This window comes from Vidua chalybeata, chromosome 35 (assembly GCF_026979565.1).
Source record: "Vidua chalybeata isolate OUT-0048 chromosome 35, bVidCha1 merged haplotype, whole genome shotgun sequence".
In the NCBI taxonomy this organism is placed as follows: domain Eukaryota; kingdom Metazoa; phylum Chordata; class Aves; order Passeriformes; family Viduidae; genus Vidua; species Vidua chalybeata.
In genome coordinates, this window is record NC_071564.1 from 259,829 (window position 1) to 277,891 (window position 18,063).

Genomic DNA, 18,063 nt, shown 5'->3' on the forward strand with positions numbered 1-18,063 from the left:
CCGCCCCGCCCCGCCCTCCTCCCTCAGCCCTCGCCTCTGATTGGCTCTCCCCTTTCGGACCGCGCGGATCCCATTGGCCGCCGCTCCCGCGCCGGCGCTTTGCCGTACAGCAATATGGCGGCGTCCGCGGCGGGGCGAGCGGCGGCCTGGGGGCTCCGCGGGGCGCTGGGGGCGCGGCGGGGCCGGGCCGCGACCCCCGCGCCGCCGCCCCCCGCCGCCGCCGGGCCCCGCCGCGCCCTCAGCGGCCCCGCCGCGGGCTCCGACACGGCCGCGGTGCTGCGGGAGCGGCTGCAGCAGCGCCAGGTGGGGGCGCGGGGGGCGGGGGCGGGGCGGGCCCGGGGGGGCCCCGAGCTCCGCGGCCACGGCCGGGGGTCCCCACGTGTCCCCAAGTGTCCCCTTGTCCCCCGCTGTCCCCCCGGGTGTCCCCGGGCCTCGCCTGCTCACCTGTGACTGGGGACACCCCCCCCCCGCTGTCCCCCTGACTCTGACGTGTCACCCCCGGTGTCCCTTGTCCCCCCCCGGTGTCCCCCCGGTGTCCCCCCGGTGTCCCCGTGCCCCTGACGTGTCCCCGCTGTCCCCGCAGGGCTCGGAGCCGGGCTCGGGCTCGCTGCGGCGGCTGGCGCTGCGCCTGGGGGGGCTCCTGGCGGCCACCGGCGGGGCGGCCGTGCTCTACATCTTCGGTGCGTCCCCGGGTGTCCCCGAGTGTCCCCAGGGTGTCCCCGGGTGTCCCGAGGTGTCCCTGACTGTCCTCAGGTGTCCCCGAGTATCCCCAGGTGTCCCCCGAGTGTCCCCAAGTGTCCCCCAGTGTCCCCCGGGTGTCCCCAAGTGCCCCCAGGTGTCCCCCAAGTGTCCCCCGAGTGTCCCCACATGTCCCCCAGGTGTCTCTGACTGTCCCCAGGTGTCCCCGAGTGTCCCCCGAGTGTCCCCACATGTCCCCCAGGTGTCTCTGACTGTCCCCAGGTGTCCCCGAGTGTCCCCCAGGTGTCCCCACATATCCCCAGCTGTCCCCCAGCTGTCCCCCGAGTGTCCCCAGGTGTCCCCAAGCGCCCCCAGGTGTCCCCGTGCACCCCCGGGACACTCGGGGGACCCTCGGGGGGCACTGGGGGGACGCTGCGGGGACACTGATGGCTGTGTCCCCCCCCCCCGGTGTCCCCGATGTCGCCCCCAGGCAGCAACGCCGTGGACGAGCACGGGGACAAGGTGAGGGGACAGCGGCGGGGCCGTCCCGGAACTGTCCCCAGAGCGGGGGGAGGGGCGGTCCCCGGGGGGTGTCCGGGCCCTCCCCCACCCCCGGTGTCACTTTTGTCACCGGAGCCATCTGGGAGGGGCGGGGCCGGGGGGGGACATCCGGGGGACATCAAAGGGGGCGGCGGAGGGTGACAACGACCCGCGGGGGGACAACAGGAGGCGAGGCCGGGCTGTCACCTGCCTGTGAATTGTCCCCGTGCCCCGGGCTGGCCCTGCCCCCTCGGGGTCCTGTCACTGTCCCCTCCATGTCCCCTCGGGGTCCCCTCGATGTCCTTCACTGTCCCCTCCATGTCCCCTCACTGTCCCCTCCATGTCCCCTCGATTTTCCCTCGGGGTCCCCTCGATGTCCCCTCAATGTCCCCTCACTGTCCCCTCAATGTCCCCTCACTGTCCCTCACTGTCCCCTCCATGTCCCCTCCATGTCCCCTCATTGTCCCCTCACTGTCCCCTCGATGTCCCCTCACTGTCCCCTCACTGTCCCCTCCATGTCCCCTCCATGTCCCCTCACTGTCCCCACAGATCCCCGATGAGTTCGACAACGGTGAGTGACCCCCGGGGGGGGTTGGGGAGAGGTGATGACAGGGGAGGGGACACTGCCACCCCCTCAGTGCCACCCCCCCAGTGCCGTTTGTCACCTCGGTGTCACCCCCAGCCCCTTTCACGCCCTGGTGTGACCCAAAAGGGGCTTTTTTGGGGTGGGACGGGGAGGGGGTGTCCCTGTCCCCTCTGGGGGGGGGTCCCTGTCCCCTCTGGGGGGGTCCCTGTCCCCTCTGGAGGGGTCCCTGTCCCCTCTGGGGGTCCCTGTCCCCTCTGGGGGGGGGTCCCTGTCCCCTCTGGGGGTCCCTGTCCCCTCTGGGGGTGTCCCTGTCCCCTCTGGGGACTCGGGGGTCTCACGGGGGCCCCGCAGACCCCGTGGGGATCCGGCACGTGAGGAGAACCTTCAAGTACTTCAAGGATTACAGACAGGTGAGATCTGGGGGGGCTTGGGGGGTCCTGGCGGGCGTCTGGGGGGTCCCAGGGGGGTTTGGGGGGTCCCCCAGGGATTTGTCACCTGGGGTGGCCCCGGCCTGGGGAAGGGGATGAGTGTGGGGGGGTCCTGGGGCAGTTCTGGCGGGGGGTGACCCTGAATTTGGGGTCCCTGTCCCCACAGGGGGGGGTCCCTGTCTCTATTTGGGGGTCCCTGTCTCTATTTGGGGGTCCCTGTCCCCATCTGGGGGTCCCTGTCTCTATTTGGGGGTCCCTGTCCCCACTGTCCCCACTGTCCCCCCTGTCCCCATCTGGGGATCCCTGTCCCCATCTGGGGGTCCCTGTCCCCATTTGGGGGTCCCTGTCTCTATTTGGGGGTCCCTGTCCCCATTTGGGGGTCCCTGTCCCCACGGTCCCCCCGTCCCCCGTGTCCCCCCAGATGATCATCGAGCCCACGAGCCCCAAGCTGCTGCCGGACCCGCTGCGGGAGCCCTACTACCAACCCCCCTACACGCTGGTCATCGAGCTCACGGGGGTCCTGCTGCACCCCGAGTGGTCGGTCAGTGACCCCCAAGCCCCCCAGACCCGGCCGGACCGCGGGGCTGCTCCCAAAAAACCCTGGAACCCCAAAAACCCCGGAACCCCAAAAACCCCGGAACGCCAAAAACCACAAAACTCCAAAAACACAAAATCCCCCAAACCCCAAGAACTCAAAACCCCAAAAACCCAAAACTCCAAAACCCCAAAAACCCCGAAACGCCCCTCGAAATCCCCCAGAAATGCCTCCAAGATCCCCCCAAAAACTCTCCAAACCCCCAAATGTGGCTGGTCATGGGGTGGGTTTGGGGGTGGTTTTTGGGGCCGTTTTTAGGGTGGGTTTTTGGGGGTGGTTTTTGGGGCCGTTTTTGGGGTTGGTTTTTGGGGCTGGTTTTAGGGTGGGTTTTGGGGTTTTTAGGGGTGGTTTTGGGGTGGGTTTTGGGGTTTTTAGGGGCGGTTTTTGGGGCGATTTTGGGGGCTTTTGGGCTGGTTTCCAACCTCTCAAAACCCCTCAAGACTTCCCCCATTCCCCCCACCCGGAGAAACCCAAACCCCCCCCCCGAAAGAACCCCCAGACCCCCTTCCAACATTCCCAAAACCGCCGGAATTTGCCCCAAAACGCAGCTGGTGACGGGCTGGAGGTTCAAGAAGCGCCCGGGCATCGAGCACCTCCTGCAGCAGCTGGCGCCGCTCTACGAGATCGTCATCTTCACCTCCGAGACCGGCATGGTGGGCGCGGAATTCGGGGTTTTGGGGGGCTTCGAGGGGTCTGGGGGGGCTCCTGGAGGCGTTTCTGGGGGGTTCTCAGGGGTTTTTTTGGGGGGATTGAAGGAGATTTAGGGGGTTTTCAGGGGGGCTCGATGGTTCAGGGACGCCCCAAAAGGTCTCTGAAAAGCCACCCCGAAAGAACGGCCCAAAACCAGCCCAAAACCAGCCCAAACCCCCCAAAAAAACACCCCCAAACCACAGCAGGAGCGGGGAGAACTGTCCCCAGGCCCACCTGATCACGGGGCTGCATTTTGGGGCGGTTTGGAGGGGTTTTTTGGGGTTTGTTTTGGGGGGTTTTGGAGGTTTCAGGGGCGATGAAGACCCCTATGTTCTGGGGGTGGGGGGTTGGGAAGGGATTTTGGGGGGGTTTAGGAGGGGTTTGGGTTGGTTGGGAGGGGTTTTTGGGGGGGTTTTGAGGAGTTGGGAGGGATTTGGGGGGGGGTTTAGGAGGGGTTTTTGGGGGGTTGGGAGGGGTTTTTGGGGGGGTTTTGAGGAGTTGGGAGGGATTTGGGGGGGGGTTTAGGAGGGGTTTTTGGGGGGTTGGGAGGGGTTTTTGGGGGGTTGAGAGGGATTTTTGGGGAGGTTGGGAGAGATTTTGGGGTGATTTTTTGGGGTGGGGTTTTGAAGAAGGAAAAACCCTCCCTGGCCCCACCCGGCTGCATTTTGGGGACAGTTCGGGGGTTTTGGGGGGGGTTTCATGCCAGGCTCCCGGGAGGGGTGGGGAGGGGCTCTCGGGGTGCCCCGAAACGCCCTGAAACCACCCCGAAACCACCCCTGAAACCACCCCGAACGCGCAGACGGCGTTCCCGCTGATCGACAGCATCGACCCGCACGGCTTCGTGTCCTACCGGCTGTTCCGCGACGCCACGCGCTACATGGACGGCCACCACGTCAAGGTCGGGGCTCTGCCCGTGCCCCCCCCCCCCCCCCCCCGGCCCCCCGGTTCTGGGGCCCAATTCCCGGATTCGGGGTGTCCCCGCAGGATATCTCGTGCCTGAACCGGGACCCGGCGCGGGTGGTGGTGGTGGATTGGCGCCGGGACTCGTTCCGGCTGCAGCCCTACAACGGGCTGGCGCTGCCGCGCTGGGACGGCGGCTCCGAGGACCGGGCGCTCTACGACCTGGCTGCCTTCCTCAAGAGTGCGTGAAACGGCCCGAGACGCCCCCAAAAATGCCTTTAGACCCACCCAGAATCTATCGAAACTCACCCAGAAATCACCAAAATCCACCCAGAATTCACCAAAATACATCCAAACCCACCCAGAATTCACCAAAATCCATCCAAACCCAGCCAGAATTCACTGAAATCCACCCAGAATTCACCAAAATCCACCCAAACGCACCCAGAATCCATCCAAACCCAGCCAGAATCCATCCAAACCCACCCAGAATTCACTAAAATCCATCCAAACCCACCCAGAATTCACCAAAATCCACCCAAACCCACCCATAATTCACCAAAATCCACCCAGAATTCACCAAAATCCATCCAAGCTGACACAGAATCCATCCAAATCCACCCATAATTCACCAAAATCCATCCAAGCTGACACAGAATCCATCCAAACCCAGCCAGAATTCACTGAAATCCACCCAGAATTCACTAAAATCCATCCAAACCCACCCAGAATCCATCCAAACCCAGCCAGAATTCAAAATCCACACAGAAATCACCAAAATCCACCCGAACACACCCAGAATTCACCAAAATCCACCCAAACCCACCCAGAATTCACCAAAATCCATCCAAACCCACTTACCTAAACCCACGTTTCATCCCAAAACACGCCCCGACCCCAGTCCCGACCCCGATCCCAAACCTGATCCCAATCCCGATCCCAGTCCCGACCCCGACCCCGCAGCCATCGCCGCAAACACCCAAAACCCGCGCGTTTCACCCCAATCCTGACCCCGCAGCCATCGCCCCCAAACACCCAAAACCCGCGCGTTTCACCCCAATCCTGACCCCGCAGCCATCGCCCCCAAACACCCAAAACCCGCTCGTTTCACCCCAATCCTGACCCCACAGCCATCGCCCCCAGAAACCCAAAACCCGCGCGTTTCACCCCAATCCTGACCCTGCAGCCATCGCCCCCAAACACCCAAAACCCGCACATTTCACCCCAATCCTGACCCCGCAGCCATTGCCCTCAGCGGCGTCGAGGACGTGCGGGCCGTGCTGGAGAATTATTCCCTGGAGGACGATCCCCTGGCGGCCTTCCAGCGGCGCCGGACGCGCCTGGAGGAGGTGGGGACACCTGGGGGACACCTGGGGGCACCTGGGAGGGGCTGGGGTTACCTGGGGACACCTGGGGAACACGTGAGAGGGACTGGGGGACACCTGGGGACACCTAGGAGGGGCTGGGGACACCTGGGGGGCACCTGGGGAACACGCGGCAGGGGTTGGGGACATCTGGGGGGACACCTGGGTGGAGTTGCCAAAATCCCGGGGGGGGGTTTCACCCCAGTTTTGGGAGCGGTGGTGGCTGGAGGAGGAGGGGACAGCGGGGACAGGGGACACCGGGGACAGGGGACACCGGGGACGGGCCAGCCCCGGCGGGCCCGGCCTGAGCCGCTTCCGGCGCTTTTGGCCCCAAGCAGGAGCAGCAGCAGCGCCTGGCCGAGCTGGCCCAGGGCAAGCAGCCCGCGGGGGCTTTCCTGGGCAACCTCACCGGCCGCCTCTGGCCGCGCTCCAAGCAGCAGTGACGTCGCCGTGACGTCGCCGTGACGTCACCGCCACCTCGCGGGACCGCGGAGGAGGAGTGGGGGGGGACGACACTCCCCAAAATCCCCTCCCCTCCCCCACCGTCCCGAACCCCGAATTCCCGGGAATGCCGCGGGAGAGGGGGGGGGTTTTGGGGGGTTTTGGGGGGGTCTGGGAGGGCCGGGCCCCGTTTTGGGGCGAATAAAGGCTGAAATGGAGCTCTGGGAATGCTCTGGTTTGTGCGGGGAGCCTGTCCTGCCTCGGGGCGTGGGATTTTGGGGCGGAATCCCGCGGGTTTGGGAGGTTTTGGGGCCGATTCCTCCTGTTTTGGGAGAGGTTTTGGGGCTGAACCCTCGCGTTTGGGGTTTTGGGGCTGAATCCTCGGGTTCGGGGTGGTTTTGGGGCTTAATCCTCTCCAGGGGAGAGTTTGGGGCTGAATCCGCCTGTTCTGGGGAGGTTTTGGGGCTGAACCCTCGCGTCTGGGGAGGATTTGGGGCCGATTCCGCCGGTTTTGGGGCGAGTTCGGCTGCAAATTCCCCTTCGGTGGGCGCTTTTGGGTGCGAATCTCCCCTTTTTGGGGTCGGGTCCCCCTTTTGGGTGGTTTGGGGGCGTGGCTTGGGCTCAATGGGCGGGGCCGTGGGCGGGGCTTGGCCCCTTCAAATGGGTCTGGGGGCGCCGCTGGGCTCAGAGCCCGGCGAGCCCCGGCCCCGACGGGACCCCCGGGACCCCCCAGGCCCGGCCATGCTGCTGCCCCTCCCCCTCCTGCCCCTCCTCCTCCTCCTCGGCCCCGCCCCGGTGAGGGGGGGGCTGGGGGGGGGGCTCTGGGAAATTGGGGGGGGGTCCTGAGGGAATCGGGGGGGGGGTTGGTGTCCTGGGGAGGGATTTGCGGTCCTGGGCGGGATTTTGGGGGTCTTAGGGGGGATTTTGGGGGTCCTGGGGGGATTTTGGGGGTCCTGGGGGTAATTCTGGGGCGTCTTGGGGGGGATTTTGGGGGTCCTGGGGGTAATTTCCGGGTCCCCCCCCAGGCGCGCCCCGCGGGGGTCCTGGAGCTGCGGGTGCTGTCGGCGCGGGGGGGTCCCGGGGGTCCCTGCGGGGGCCCCCCCTCCTGCCGCCTCCTGTTCCGGCTGTGCCTGCGCCCCCCCGGCGGGGGCGGCTGCAGCCTGGGGGTCGCGCAGAGCCCCCCCGGGCCCCCCCCCGCGCCCGGAGCCCCCCGGCTGCTCCGCCTGCCCTTCGCCTTCCCCTGGCCGGTGAGACCCCCCCCGGCCTCAAAACCCGAGACCTCCCCCAAAACCTGAGCCCCCCCCCCCCCGCCTCCCGGGGCTCGGGAAGGACGGGACCCCCCCCCCCAAATTCCGTGTCCCCCCCAAACCCCCAGGGCAGCGTCTCGCTGGTGGTGGAGTCCTGGCGGCTGGAGGAGAGCGGAGCCCCCGGTGAGGGGGGGCCGGGGGGGGAAATTTGGGGCTGGGGGGGGGGGGAAATTTGGGGCTGGGGGGGGGGAAATTTGGGGCTGGGGGGGGGGAAATTTGGGGCTGGGGGGGGGGGAATTTGGGGCCGGGGGGGGGGAAATGGGGAACAACCCGGCGGTTTTGGGGAGGGGAACAAACGGAGATTTTGGGGTGTTTTGGGGATGGGGGAGGGTCAATTGTGGCTGGGGGGGGTCTCGGGGGGGCTCTGCCGGTGCTGACCCCCCCCTTGCCCCCCCCCCCAGGCCCCCCCTTGAGGCTCTTGGGGCGCGCGGTGTCGCGGCCGCGCCTGAGGCCGGGGGGGCCGTGGCGGGGGGGGGCCGGGGGGGGGCTGCGCTTCGGGACCCGCCTGCGCTGCCCCCCCCCCCCCCGCGCCCCCCGCTGCCCCCGCTGCCCCCCCTGCGCCCCCCGACGCTGCTGGAGCCGCTGCTGCGCCCCCCGTGAGTCCCCCCCCCAAAAAAAAATAACCTCACCCCTCCTCCCCCCCACCCCGGGACCCCCCCGGACCCCCCCTGGCGTGGGGTTCGGGGTCCCCTGAGCCCCCTCTGTCCCCTCAGGGGGGTGTCGGGGTCCCTGTGCCCCCCCCAGCGCCTGCGGCGGTGGCGGCGCCTGCTCGGTAAGTGGGACCCCCCCGGAACCCCCCCCGGGACACCCCCGGAACCCTCCTGGAACCCCCGGAACCCTCCTGGAACCCCCCCGGGACCCCCGGGCCCGGTAACGGCGCTGTCCCCGCAGGGCCACGGGAGCGGCTGCGACAGCCCGGCGGCACCGGCGGCACCGGCGGCGACCTTGGAAGCCCCGGCGGTGGCCGCGGCCGCGGCTCTGGTGGCCCCGGTGGCCCCGGAGGTGGCCCTAGACCCCCCGGTGGCCGCGGCGGCGGCTCTGGTGGCTCCGGGAGCGGCCCTGGACGCTCCGTCGGTGGCCCCGGTGGCCCCGGTAGAGACCCCCGGAGCCCCGTCCCCGTCCTCGCTGCCGCCGGGACGGCGCCTCCCGGTCCCGGAGCCGCCCCCGGGGGTCCCGGGGGTCCCGGAGCGGCTCCCGGCGGTCTCGGAGCAGCTTCTGGGGGTTCCGGAGGTCCCCGATGCCTTCCCGAGGGTCCCGCACCCGGTCCCGGTGGCCGCGGAGGTCCCGGATCCCCTCCCGGGGGTGTCGGATCATCCTTCGGGAGTCCCGGAGCCGCTCCCGGGGCTCCCGGAGCCGCTCCCGGGGGTCTCAGAGCATCTCCCGGTGGTCGCGGAGGTCTCGGATCCCCACCCGGTGGCCCCGGAGCGGCTCCCGGGGGTCCCCAATCCCCTCCCGGTGGCCCCGGAGCTGCTCCCGGGGGTCCCCAATCCCCTCCCGGTGGCCCCGGGGGTCCCCAATCCCCTCCCGGTGGTCCCGTACCCCCTCCCGGAGGTGCCCCCCTCCCCCTGCGCCCTCGGGCCCTGCTTCAACGGCGGCGCCTGCGCCCCGGACCCCAGGCCCGGGACCCCCGGCAGCCCCCCCGGGAGCCCCGGTTACAGCTGCCGCTGCCCCCCCGGCTTCCGCGGCTCCAACTGCGAGCGCCGGGCGGACCGGTGCGACCCCCAGTACTGCCTGAACGGTGAGAGCCGCCCCAAAGCCCCCCCCCCCCAAAAAAAAAAACCCCAAAACCCCTCCGGCAACCCCGAAAGTGACGCCCCGACCCCTCTTGCTCTCGTTTCCTCCCTCCCCCCGATCCCCCTCCCCACTTCTTCGCCTCCTTTCTCCTCTTCCCCTTTATCCCCCGAACCCTTTAAACGCTTTTTCCCCTCTGAATCCCATTTCTCCTGTTCCTCCCCTTTTCTCCCCTTTCCCCGCTTTTTTCCTCCGAATCCCTTTTTCCTCCTTTTTCTCCCTATTTCCCCCTTTTCCCCCTTTTATCCCCGTTCCTCCCTTTTCACCTTTTCCCCCCCGAATTTTCCCATTTTCTCCCCAAACCCCACTTTTCACCTTTTTGCCCCCCATTTACCCCCGTTTTCCCCCACATTTCCCCCCCGTTTTTCCCCCCGTTTCCCTCCGTTTTTCCCCCGTTTTTTTCCCCGTTTTCCCCCATTTTCCCCCCCCGATTTCCCTCCGTTTTCCCCCCGTTTTTCCCCCCCTGTTTTCCCCCATTTTCCCCCCCATTTCCCCCCATTTCCCCCCCGTTCCCCCCCCGTTTTCCCCTCGTTTTCCCCCCATTTCCCTCCCGTTTCCCCCGTTTCCCTCCGTTTTTCCCCCCGTTTCCCCCCCGTTCCCCCCGTTTCCCCCGCCAGGCGGGCACTGCCGGGACTCGCAGGGGCTGGCCCCGCTCTGCCGCTGCCCCCCGGGATTTTCGGGGCGCCGCTGCCAGCACAACGCGGACGACTGCAGCCCGAACCCGTGCGCGCACGGGGGCACCTGCCAGGACGGCCCCAACTCCTTCACCTGCTCCTGCACGCTGGGCTTCGGGGGGCCCCGCTGCCGCCGCCGCGCCGGGGCCTGCGCCCCGAACCCGTGCGCGCACGGCGGGACGTGCTTCACGCACTTCTCGGGGCCCGTCTGTGCCTGCGCCCCCGGATTTATGGGGGTGCGCTGCGAGGAGGAGGTGGGGGGGCCCCCCCCGGCCCCGCGGCCCCGCCGGGGCGCGGCCCCGCTGGCGCTGTGCGCGCTCCCGCTGCTGCTGCTGGGGCCGGGCGTGGGGCTGGCCGTGGCCAGGAGGCGGCGGGGGGGCGGCAGGTGAGGTTTTGGGGGGGTTTTGAGGGGTTTTGGGACAGTTCGGGGTTCAGGGTTTGGGGTTCAGGGCTGTTATTGGGGCAGGAGGCGGCAGGGGGGGCGGCAGGTGAGGTTTTGGGGGGGTCTTGGGTGGGTTTTGAGGGGTTTTGGGACAGTTTGGGGTTCAGGGTTTGGGGTTCAGGGCTGTTATTGGGGCAGGAGGCGGCGGGGGGGGCGGCAGGTGAGGTTTTGGGGGGGGGTTTGAGGGAGGTTGGGGGGTTTTGGGGGTCTCTCTGTGAGTTCCAATGAGATTTTGGGGGGTCCAGGTGGGCATTTGGGGTTTTTTGGGGGCGGTCTCACGGCGGTTTTTGGCAGCAGGACCCCGGAGGACACGGGGGGGGACCCCCGGCTGAGCCCCCCCGGGCCGGAGCGGCGGCCACAGAGAGCCTCGGCCACGCGGGTGAGACCCCCGGGACCCCAGATCCCCCCCCGGGACCCTAAATCCCCCCTGAGACCCCCGCACCCCCTCCCTTTAACCCCCTTTTTGCCCCCCTCAGGTGTGACCTCAGGTGTGCCCCCCAGTCCAGGCAATAAACGGAATTTCGGTGGTTTTGGGGTTTATTTGGGGTTTTTTTCGGGGGTCCCAGGTTTGGTTTTTTTTTGGGGTGGGGGGTCAGAGCTGCAGGAACTCGGCCACGAAGACCAGCAGGATCTTGGCCAGGTCCTGCACGGTCGGGGGGTGCAGATTGTCCTCGGTGTCCCCCGGCGTGTGCCACACCCGCGGGAACGGCGTCGGGATCAGGTGCAGCACCGGGACACCTGCGGGGACACCGGGGACATCAGGGACATGGGGGGGACATGGGGACATCAGGGACACCTGCGGGGACACCGGGGACAGAGGGGACACACGGGGACACTGGGGACATCAGGGACACGGGAGGGACATGGGGACATCAGGGACACACGGGGACACAGGGGACAGAGGGGGGACACCTGCGACATCAGGGACACATGGGGACACCGGGGACAGAGGGGACATGGGGGGACACAGGGGACATCAGGGACACCTGCGGGGACACCGGGGACAGAGGGGACATGGGGGGACACAGGGGACATCAGGGACACCTGCGGGGACACCGGGGACATCAGGGACACACGGGGACACCGGGGACAGAGGGGACACCTGCGGGGACACTGCGGGTGTCAGGGACACGGGGGGACACCAGTGACATCAGGGACACGGGGGGACACCAGTGACATCAGGGACACGGGGGGACAGAGGGGACATCAGGGACACCTGCGGGGACACCGGGGACAGAGGGGACACCTGCGGACACCGGGGACATCAGGGACACACGGGGACACAGGGGACATCAGGGACACACGGGGACACATGGGGACACAGGGGACATCAGGGACACCTGCGGGGACACCGGGGACATCAGGGACACGGGGGGACAGAGGGGACATCAGGGACACACGGGGACACATGGGGACACAGGGGACATCAGGGACACCTGCGGGGACACCGGCCACGTCAGGGACACACGGGGACAGAGCGGGGACACCGGGGACATCAGGGACACGGAGGGACAGAGGGGACGTCAGGGACACCTGCGGGGACACAGGGGACAGGGCGGGGACACGGTGGGGACACGGTGGGGACAGTCAGCCCGCTGCAGGAAAAGGGGGGACAGAGGGGACATCAGGGACACCTGCGGGGACACCGAGGAGCCCAGGGGACACTGGGGACACGGTGGGGACAGGCTGGGGACAGTCACCTCGCTGCAGGAAGGGCACGTGATCGTCCTCGACGGGCCCCGGGGCGGGGCTGAGGCGGAAGAACGGCGGCTCCGGCGGCGCCGCGTGCAGCAGCCCCAGGCGGCGCAGCCGCTGCTCTGCGGGGACACGGGGACATCGCGGGGACATCGGGGACACGGGGACATCGGGGGGCATTGGGGACATCGCGGGGACATCGGGGACACGGGGACATCGGGGACATCGGGGACATCACGGGGACATCGGGGGGACATCGGGGACACGGGGACATCGGGGACACGGGGACATCGGGGGGACATCGGGGACATCACGGGGACATCGCGGGGACATCGGGGACACGGGGACATCGGGGACACGGGGACATCGGGGGGCATTGGGGACATCGCGGGGACATCGGGGACACGGGGACATCGGGGACACGGGGACATCGCGGGGACATCGGGGACACGGGGACATCGGGGGGCATTGGGGACATCGCGGGGACATCGGGGACACGGGGACATCGGGGGGACATCGGGGACATCGGGGACATCGGGGGGCATTGGGGACATCGGGGGGACATCGGGGACACGGGGGACATGGGGGACATGGGGGGCATTGGGGACATCGCGGGACACGGGGACATCGCGGGGACATCGCGGGGACATCGCGGGGACATCGGGGCATGGGGGACATGGGGGACATTGGGGCATTGGGGACATCGGGGGCATTGGGGACATCGAGGGACATGGGGGACACCGCCACCCCGTCCCTCTCTGGGTTTTTGTCCCATCTTCCAATCCCGTCACTGTCCCCATCGTGTCGCTGTCCCCAGCCCTGTCCCCGCTGTCCCCAGCCCTGTCCCCGCGCTGTCCCCGCTGTCCCCGCTGTCCCCGGGGTCCCCGGGGTCGCACCGATGCTGGCGAGGCGCAGGAACCAGTGGTGGCTGCGGGGGAAGTGGCTGTGGATGGCGGGGCTGGGGGCGCCCAGCAGGTCCAGCAGCACCAGCAGGCTCTGGGGACACACAGGGGACACGGGCACATGGCGGGGACAGCGCGGGGACAGCGACGCAGGGGCGTGGCCATGGGGACAGGGACAGCGCCCCCTCCACGCCGCTGGCCACGGCGGCGACCCCTGACCCTGCGGGCTGTCCCCAGTGTCACCATCGTGTGCCACCATCCCCAGTGCCACCGTCCCCAGTGTCACCATCGTGTGCCACCGTCCCCAGTGTCACCATCCCCAGTGCCACCATCCCCAGTGCCACCATCCCCAGTGTCACCATCCCCAGTGTCACCATCGTGTGTCACCATCCCCAGTGTCACCATCCCCAGTGTCACCATCCCCAGTGTCACCATCCTGTGCCACCATTGTGTGCCACCATCCCCAGTGTCACTGTCCCCAGTGTCACCATCCCCAGTGCCACCATCCCCAGTGTCACCATCGTGTGCCACCATCCCCAGTGTCACTGTCCCCAGTGCCACCATCCCCAGTGTCACTGTCCCCAGTGCCACCATCCCCAGTGTCACCATCCCCAGTGTCACCATCGTGTGCCACCATCCCCAGTGCCACCATCCCCAGTGCCACTGTCCCATGTCACCGTCCCCGGTGCCACCGTCCCAGTGCCACTGACCATGGCGGTGACCTCTGACCCCGCGGGGTGGCCCCGCGCCGCCATCTTGGCCGCCAGGTGCCGCGCCCCGTACAGGGAGTCGGTGGCGCTCCAGTCCCCGAACGCCTCCTCCCCGTCCAGGAAGAGCAGCTGCAGCGTCACCGGGGGGTCCTGCGGGGACACCGGGGCTGGCACGGCTGTGGCACACCTGGCACACCTGTGTCACACCTGGCACACCTGTGTCACACCTGTGTCACACCTGTGTCACACCTGTGTCACACCTGGCACACCTGTGGCACACCTGGCACACCTGTGTCACACCTGGCACACCTGGCACACACCTGGCACACACCTGGTGCCCCTGTGTCACACCTGGCACACACCTGGCGCACACCTGGTGCACCTGTGTCACACCTGTGTCACACCTGGCACGCCTGGCGCACACCCGGTGCACACCTGACACACCTGTGTCATACCTGTGTCACACCTGGCACACACCTGGCACACCTGTGTCATACCTCTGTCACACCTGTCACACCTGTGTCACACCTGGCACACCTGTGTCATACCTCTGTCACACCTGTCACACCTGTGTCACACCTGGCACACCTGTGTCATACCTGTGTCACACCTGTCACACCTGTGTTACACTGGTCACACCTGTGGCACACCTGTCCCACCTGCGGCACACCTGTCCCACCTGTCCAGGTGACCCCCGGGTGTCCTGACGTGACCCCCGGGTGTCCCCCAGGTGTCCCAAGGTGACCCCCCAGGTGTCCCTGTGCCCTCACTGGTGACCCCCAGGTGTCCCCAGGTAACCCCCCAGGTGTCCCCCGGGTGTCCTGAAGTGACGCCCAGGTGTCCCCAGGTTGTTCCCTGGGTGACCCCCAAGTGTCCCTGTGCCCTCACTGGTGACCTCCACCTGTCCCCAGGTGTCCCCAGGTGCCCCCCAGGTGTCCCCAGGTGCCCCCCCAGGTGTCCCCAGGTGTCCCCACCTGTCCCCAGCTCTCCCCAGGTGTCCCCAGCTCTCCCCACCTGTCCCCAGGTGCCCCCAGGTGTCCCCAGCTCTCCCCAGGTGTCCCCAGGTGCCCCCACATGTCCCCCAGCTGTCCCCCAGGTGCCCCCCAGGTGTCCCCAGGTGTCCCCAGGTGCCCCCCAGGTGTCCCCAGCTCTCCCCACCTGTCCCCCAGCTGTCCCCAGGTGTCCCCCAGGTGTCCCCCACCTGTCCCCAGGTGTCCCCACCTGTCCCCCAGGTGTCCCCAGCTGTCCCCAGCTGTCCCCCAGCTGTCCCCAGGTGTCCCCCAGGTGTCCCCCACCTGTCCCCAGGTGTCCCCAGCTGTCCCCCAGGTGTCCCCAGCTGTCCCCAGGTGTCCCCAGGTGCCCCCCAGGTGTCCCCAGGTGTCCCCAGCTCTCCCCACCTGTCCCCAGCTGTCCCCCAGGTGTCCCCAGGTGTCCCCAGCTGCCCCCAGGTGTCCCCCAGGTGTCCCCACCTGCCCCCCACCTGCCCCCCAGGTGTCCCCAGGTGTCCCCAGGTGCCCCCCACCTGTCCCCAGGTGTCCCCAGGTGCCCCCCACCTGCCCCCCAGGTGCCCCCCAGGTGTCCCCAGGCGTCCCCGCGCCCTCACCTGCCCCCTGCGCCGCCGCAGGTGCGGGTCCAGCGCGGCGGCCAGCTCCAGCAGGAGGGCGCAGGGCACGGCGGCGTCGGTGGCCCCCACGAAGGGCCCGCTGGCCACGGCCTTGGTGTCGTAGTGGCAGGCCAGCGCCAGGCGCCGCGCGGCCGCCGGCGCCGCCGTGGCCACCACGCTGCTGAAGGTCACCTGCCCGCGGGGCGTGGCCGCCTCGAAGGTGTCCAGCTCCAGGTGCCAGCGGGCGCCCAGCGAGCGCAGGTGGGCCAGGATGTGCTGCGACGGGGGGGGTGCGGGGATTTTGGGGGGGTTTGGGGGGGATTTTGGGGGGGTTTGGGGATTTTGAGGGAGATTTTGTGGGGTATTTGTGGGGATTTTGGGGGGATTTGGGGATTTTGGGGGGGATTTTGGGGGTATTTGTGGGGATTTTGGGGGGATTTGGGGATTTTGGGGGGGATTTTGGGGGGGTTTGGGGATTTTGGGGGAGATTTTGGGGGGGTTTTGGAGGATTTGGGGATTTGGGGGGGGATTTTGGGGGGTATTTGTGGGGATTTGGGGGGGATTTGGGGATTTTGGGGGGATTTTGGGTCTGAAAGGGATTTGAGGGAGATTTTGGGGGATTTGGGGGGTATTTGAGCAGATTTTGGGGGGATTTTTGGGGGTTTGGGAGGATTTTGGGGGAGATTTTGGGGGGTATTTGTGGGGATTTTGGGGGGATGTGGGGATTTTGGGGGAGATTTTGGGGGGTATTTTTCGGGATTTTGGGGGGATTTGGGGTTTTGGGGGGATTTTTGGGTGGGTTTGGGGGGGATTTGGGGTCTGAAAGGGATTTGGGGGATTTTGGAGGATTTGAGTGGATTTTGGGGGCATTTTGGGGGGTTGGGGGGTTTTTGGGGGATTTGGAGGGTATTTGTGGGGATTTTGGGGGGATTGGGGGTCTGAAAGGGATTTGGGGGGATTTTGGGGGGATTTACAGGGGATTTGGGGAATTTTAGGGGGTTTGGGGGGATTTAGGGGGTTTTGGGGGGGTTTGGGGTGATCTAGGGGTCTGAAAGGGATTTGGGGAGGATTTGGGGGGGGATTTTGGGGAGATTTGGGTGGTTTGGGGAGGTTTGGGGGAATTAGGGGGGGGGCTTGGGGGGGGGGGGTGTCTCAGGAGGTCCCGGGATGGATTTGGGGGTTTTGGGGAGGCTCTGTATGGATTTGGGGGTCCCGGGGCGGGTTTGGGGGTCCCGGGGGGGGTCCCGGGGCAGGTTTGGGGGTCCCGAGGGGGGTCTGGGTGTGTTTGGGGGTCCCGGGGGGGGTCTGGGTGTGTGTGGGGGTCCCGGAGCAGGTTTGGTGGTCCCGGGGCAGGTTTGGGGGTCCCGGGCGGGGTTCTGAGTGTGTTTGGGGGTCCCGGGTGGGTTTGGGGGTCCCGGGTGTGTTTGGGGGTCCCGGGGGGGGGTCTCACCTGCCGGGCCGCGCGGCTGCCGGGGCCCCCCGGGACCCTCTCGTGCAGGAGGGGCCGCAGGAGGGACCCCCAGAGCCGGGCGGGGTCCAGCCGGGCCAGGAGGGTCCGCAGGGCTCGCTCCGGGGGGGGGCCGGGGGCGGCCTGGGGGTCCCGGAGGGTTTTGGGGTGTCACTGAACGGCTTCGGGGGGGGCCGGAGTGGTTTTGGGGGGTCCCGGAGTGGTTTTGGGAGGTCCCGGAGGGTTCGGGGGGGTCGTGGAGTGGTTTGGGGGTCCCGGGGGGTTTTGAGGTATCCCGGAGGGTTTTGGGGTGTCGTGAAGTGGTTTTGGGTGTCCCGGAGGGATTTTGGGGGTCCCAGAGTGGTTTTGGGGGTCCCAGAGTGGTTTTGGGGTGTCCCGGAGGGTTTTGGGGGGGTCCCGGAGTGGTTTGCGGTCACGGAGGGATTTTGGGGGGTCCCGGCGGGGCTTTGGGGCTCCCGGACGGTTTTGGGGGGGGTCCCGGGGGGTTTCGGGGTCCCGGGGGGCTCCGAGACATCCCGCATCCTTTGATCCCGCCCCAGAACGCATCCGGAGGCATCGGGGGCTCCCGGAGGGCCCGAAAGGTTTGTGGGGGGGCTCCCGTTACCGCCCCCCTCCCCCGTTAACCCCCCCCCTTCCTCCGGTAATCCCGACTCGCTTCCCGCTCACCGGGCCGGCTGTTCCGCGTTCCCCGCCGGGCCAGGCGAGGAACAGCACGGCGGCGGCCGCCAGCAGCGCCAGCAGCGGCAGCAGCGGCCGCGCCGGGCGCGGGGGCCGCGGGAGGAGCCCCCGGCAGCGGCCCGGGCCCGGTACCGGCACCGGGAGCGGCCCCGGTACCGCAGCCGGACTCGAACCCGCGGCCCGCGGGCGGCGCGGCCCGGCCGGGACCTGGCGCATGGCGGGGGCGGGGCCTGCCGGGGGCGGGGCCGCCCCGGGCCAATCGCTGCTGCGGGGCGGGGCCTGGAGGGGGCGCGGCTACGCGAGGCGACGAGGAGCGCGGGTATTGGGCGGTGGGCGGGGCTTGAGGGGGAGGCCACGCCCACGTGCGGCGACGCGGGACGGACGCGGGGACACGGGGGGGACACAGGGGGACATGGGGGGGACAGAGGGACACGGGGGGGACAGAGGGACACGGAGGGGACACGGGGGGACAGAGGGACACGGGGGGGACACGGGGGGGGACACGGGGGGGACAGAGGGACACGGGGGGGACACAGGGGGACATGGGGGGGACAGAGGGACACGGGGGGGA

General features: G+C 68.2%; 3 protein-coding genes and 1 long non-coding RNA gene across 7 annotated transcripts; 3 read left to right on the forward strand and 1 right to left on the reverse strand.

The window, feature by feature from the left end:
* The first annotated feature begins 114 nt into the window (after positions 1-114).
* TIMM50 (translocase of inner mitochondrial membrane 50) lies at positions 115-6,370 on the forward strand. 4 transcript variants are annotated; one of them, XM_053968490.1, is made up of 11 exons: positions 115-303; positions 584-680; positions 1,169-1,200; positions 1,768-1,789; positions 2,156-2,214; positions 2,654-2,773; positions 3,376-3,480; positions 4,317-4,415; positions 4,502-4,658; positions 5,660-5,766; positions 6,117-6,370. In XM_053968490.1, exons 1-11 carry the CDS (start codon positions 115-117, stop codon positions 6,222-6,224), a joined length of 1,095 nt encoding a protein of 364 aa, XP_053824465.1. In that variant the 3' UTR covers positions 6,225-6,370. The 4 variants fall into 4 exon arrangements, with proteins under 4 accessions (XP_053824465.1, XP_053824466.1, XP_053824463.1 ...); XM_053968491.1 differs by having other exon boundaries at positions 6,120-6,370; XM_053968488.1 differs by having other exon boundaries at positions 5,673-5,766.
* A 476-nt stretch (positions 6,371-6,846) lies between these two features.
* DLL3 (delta like canonical Notch ligand 3) lies at positions 6,847-10,383 on the forward strand. Its single transcript, XM_053968500.1, has 8 exons — positions 6,847-6,858; positions 7,248-7,469; positions 7,598-7,652; positions 7,931-8,125; positions 8,243-8,301; positions 8,421-8,942; positions 9,054-9,267; positions 9,938-10,383. Exons 1-8 carry the CDS (start codon positions 6,847-6,849, stop codon positions 10,381-10,383), a joined length of 1,725 nt encoding a protein of 574 aa, XP_053824475.1.
* A 371-nt stretch (positions 10,384-10,754) lies between these two features.
* LOC128802231 (uncharacterized) lies at positions 10,755-10,963 on the forward strand. The gene is made up of 2 exons (XR_008435360.1): positions 10,755-10,815; positions 10,913-10,963. It is a non-coding gene; the product is annotated as an uncharacterized LOC128802231 (long non-coding RNA).
* QPCTL (glutaminyl-peptide cyclotransferase like) lies at positions 10,962-17,723 on the reverse strand. The gene is made up of 7 exons (XM_053968487.1): positions 17,481-17,723; positions 16,797-16,937; positions 15,347-15,622; positions 13,744-13,893; positions 13,028-13,127; positions 12,137-12,253; positions 10,962-11,174 (listed from the first exon to the last, which is right to left on the reverse strand). The coding sequence occupies exons 1-7, from the start codon at positions 17,706-17,708 to the stop codon at positions 11,029-11,031; spliced, it is 1,158 nt and encodes a 385-aa protein (XP_053824462.1). The 5' UTR covers positions 17,709-17,723; the 3' UTR covers positions 10,962-11,028.
* Positions 17,724-18,063: the final 340 nt, after the last annotated feature.

What these genes read in the sequence shown, in the direction of transcription:
- QPCTL (XM_053968487.1), bottom strand. Translation starts at nt 17,708, where the DNA reads ATGCGCCAGGTCCCGGCCGGGCCGCGCCGCCCGCGGGCCGCGGGTTCG. An exon ending in TGCGGCGGCGCAGGGGGCAG is followed by an intron (nt 13,894 to 15,346) that starts GTGAGGGCGCGG and finishes GTGTCCCCGCAG; the next exon opens with GACCCCCCGGTGACGCTGCA. An exon ending in CGTGCCCTTCCTGCAGCGAG is followed by an intron (nt 11,175 to 12,136) that starts GTGACTGTCCCC and finishes GTGTCCCCGCAG; the next exon opens with GTGTCCCGGTGCTGCACCTG.
- DLL3 (XM_053968500.1), top strand. An exon ending in GGAGGAGAGCGGAGCCCCCG is followed by an intron (nt 7,653 to 7,930) that starts GTGAGGGGGGGC and finishes CCCCCCCCCCAG; the next exon opens with GCCCCCCCTTGAGGCTCTTG. An exon ending in GCGGTGGCGGCGCCTGCTCG is followed by an intron (nt 8,302 to 8,420) that starts GTAAGTGGGACC and finishes CTGTCCCCGCAG; the next exon opens with GGCCACGGGAGCGGCTGCGA.
- TIMM50 (XM_053968488.1), top strand. Translation starts at nt 115, where the DNA reads ATGGCGGCGTCCGCGGCGGGGCGAGCGGCGGCCTGGGGGCTCCGCGGG. An exon ending in GGCCGTGCTCTACATCTTCG is followed by an intron (nt 681 to 1,168) that starts GTGCGTCCCCGG and finishes TGTCGCCCCCAG; the next exon opens with GCAGCAACGCCGTGGACGAG. An exon ending in TGCTGCACCCCGAGTGGTCG is followed by an intron (nt 2,774 to 3,375) that starts GTCAGTGACCCC and finishes CCCAAAACGCAG; the next exon opens with CTGGTGACGGGCTGGAGGTT.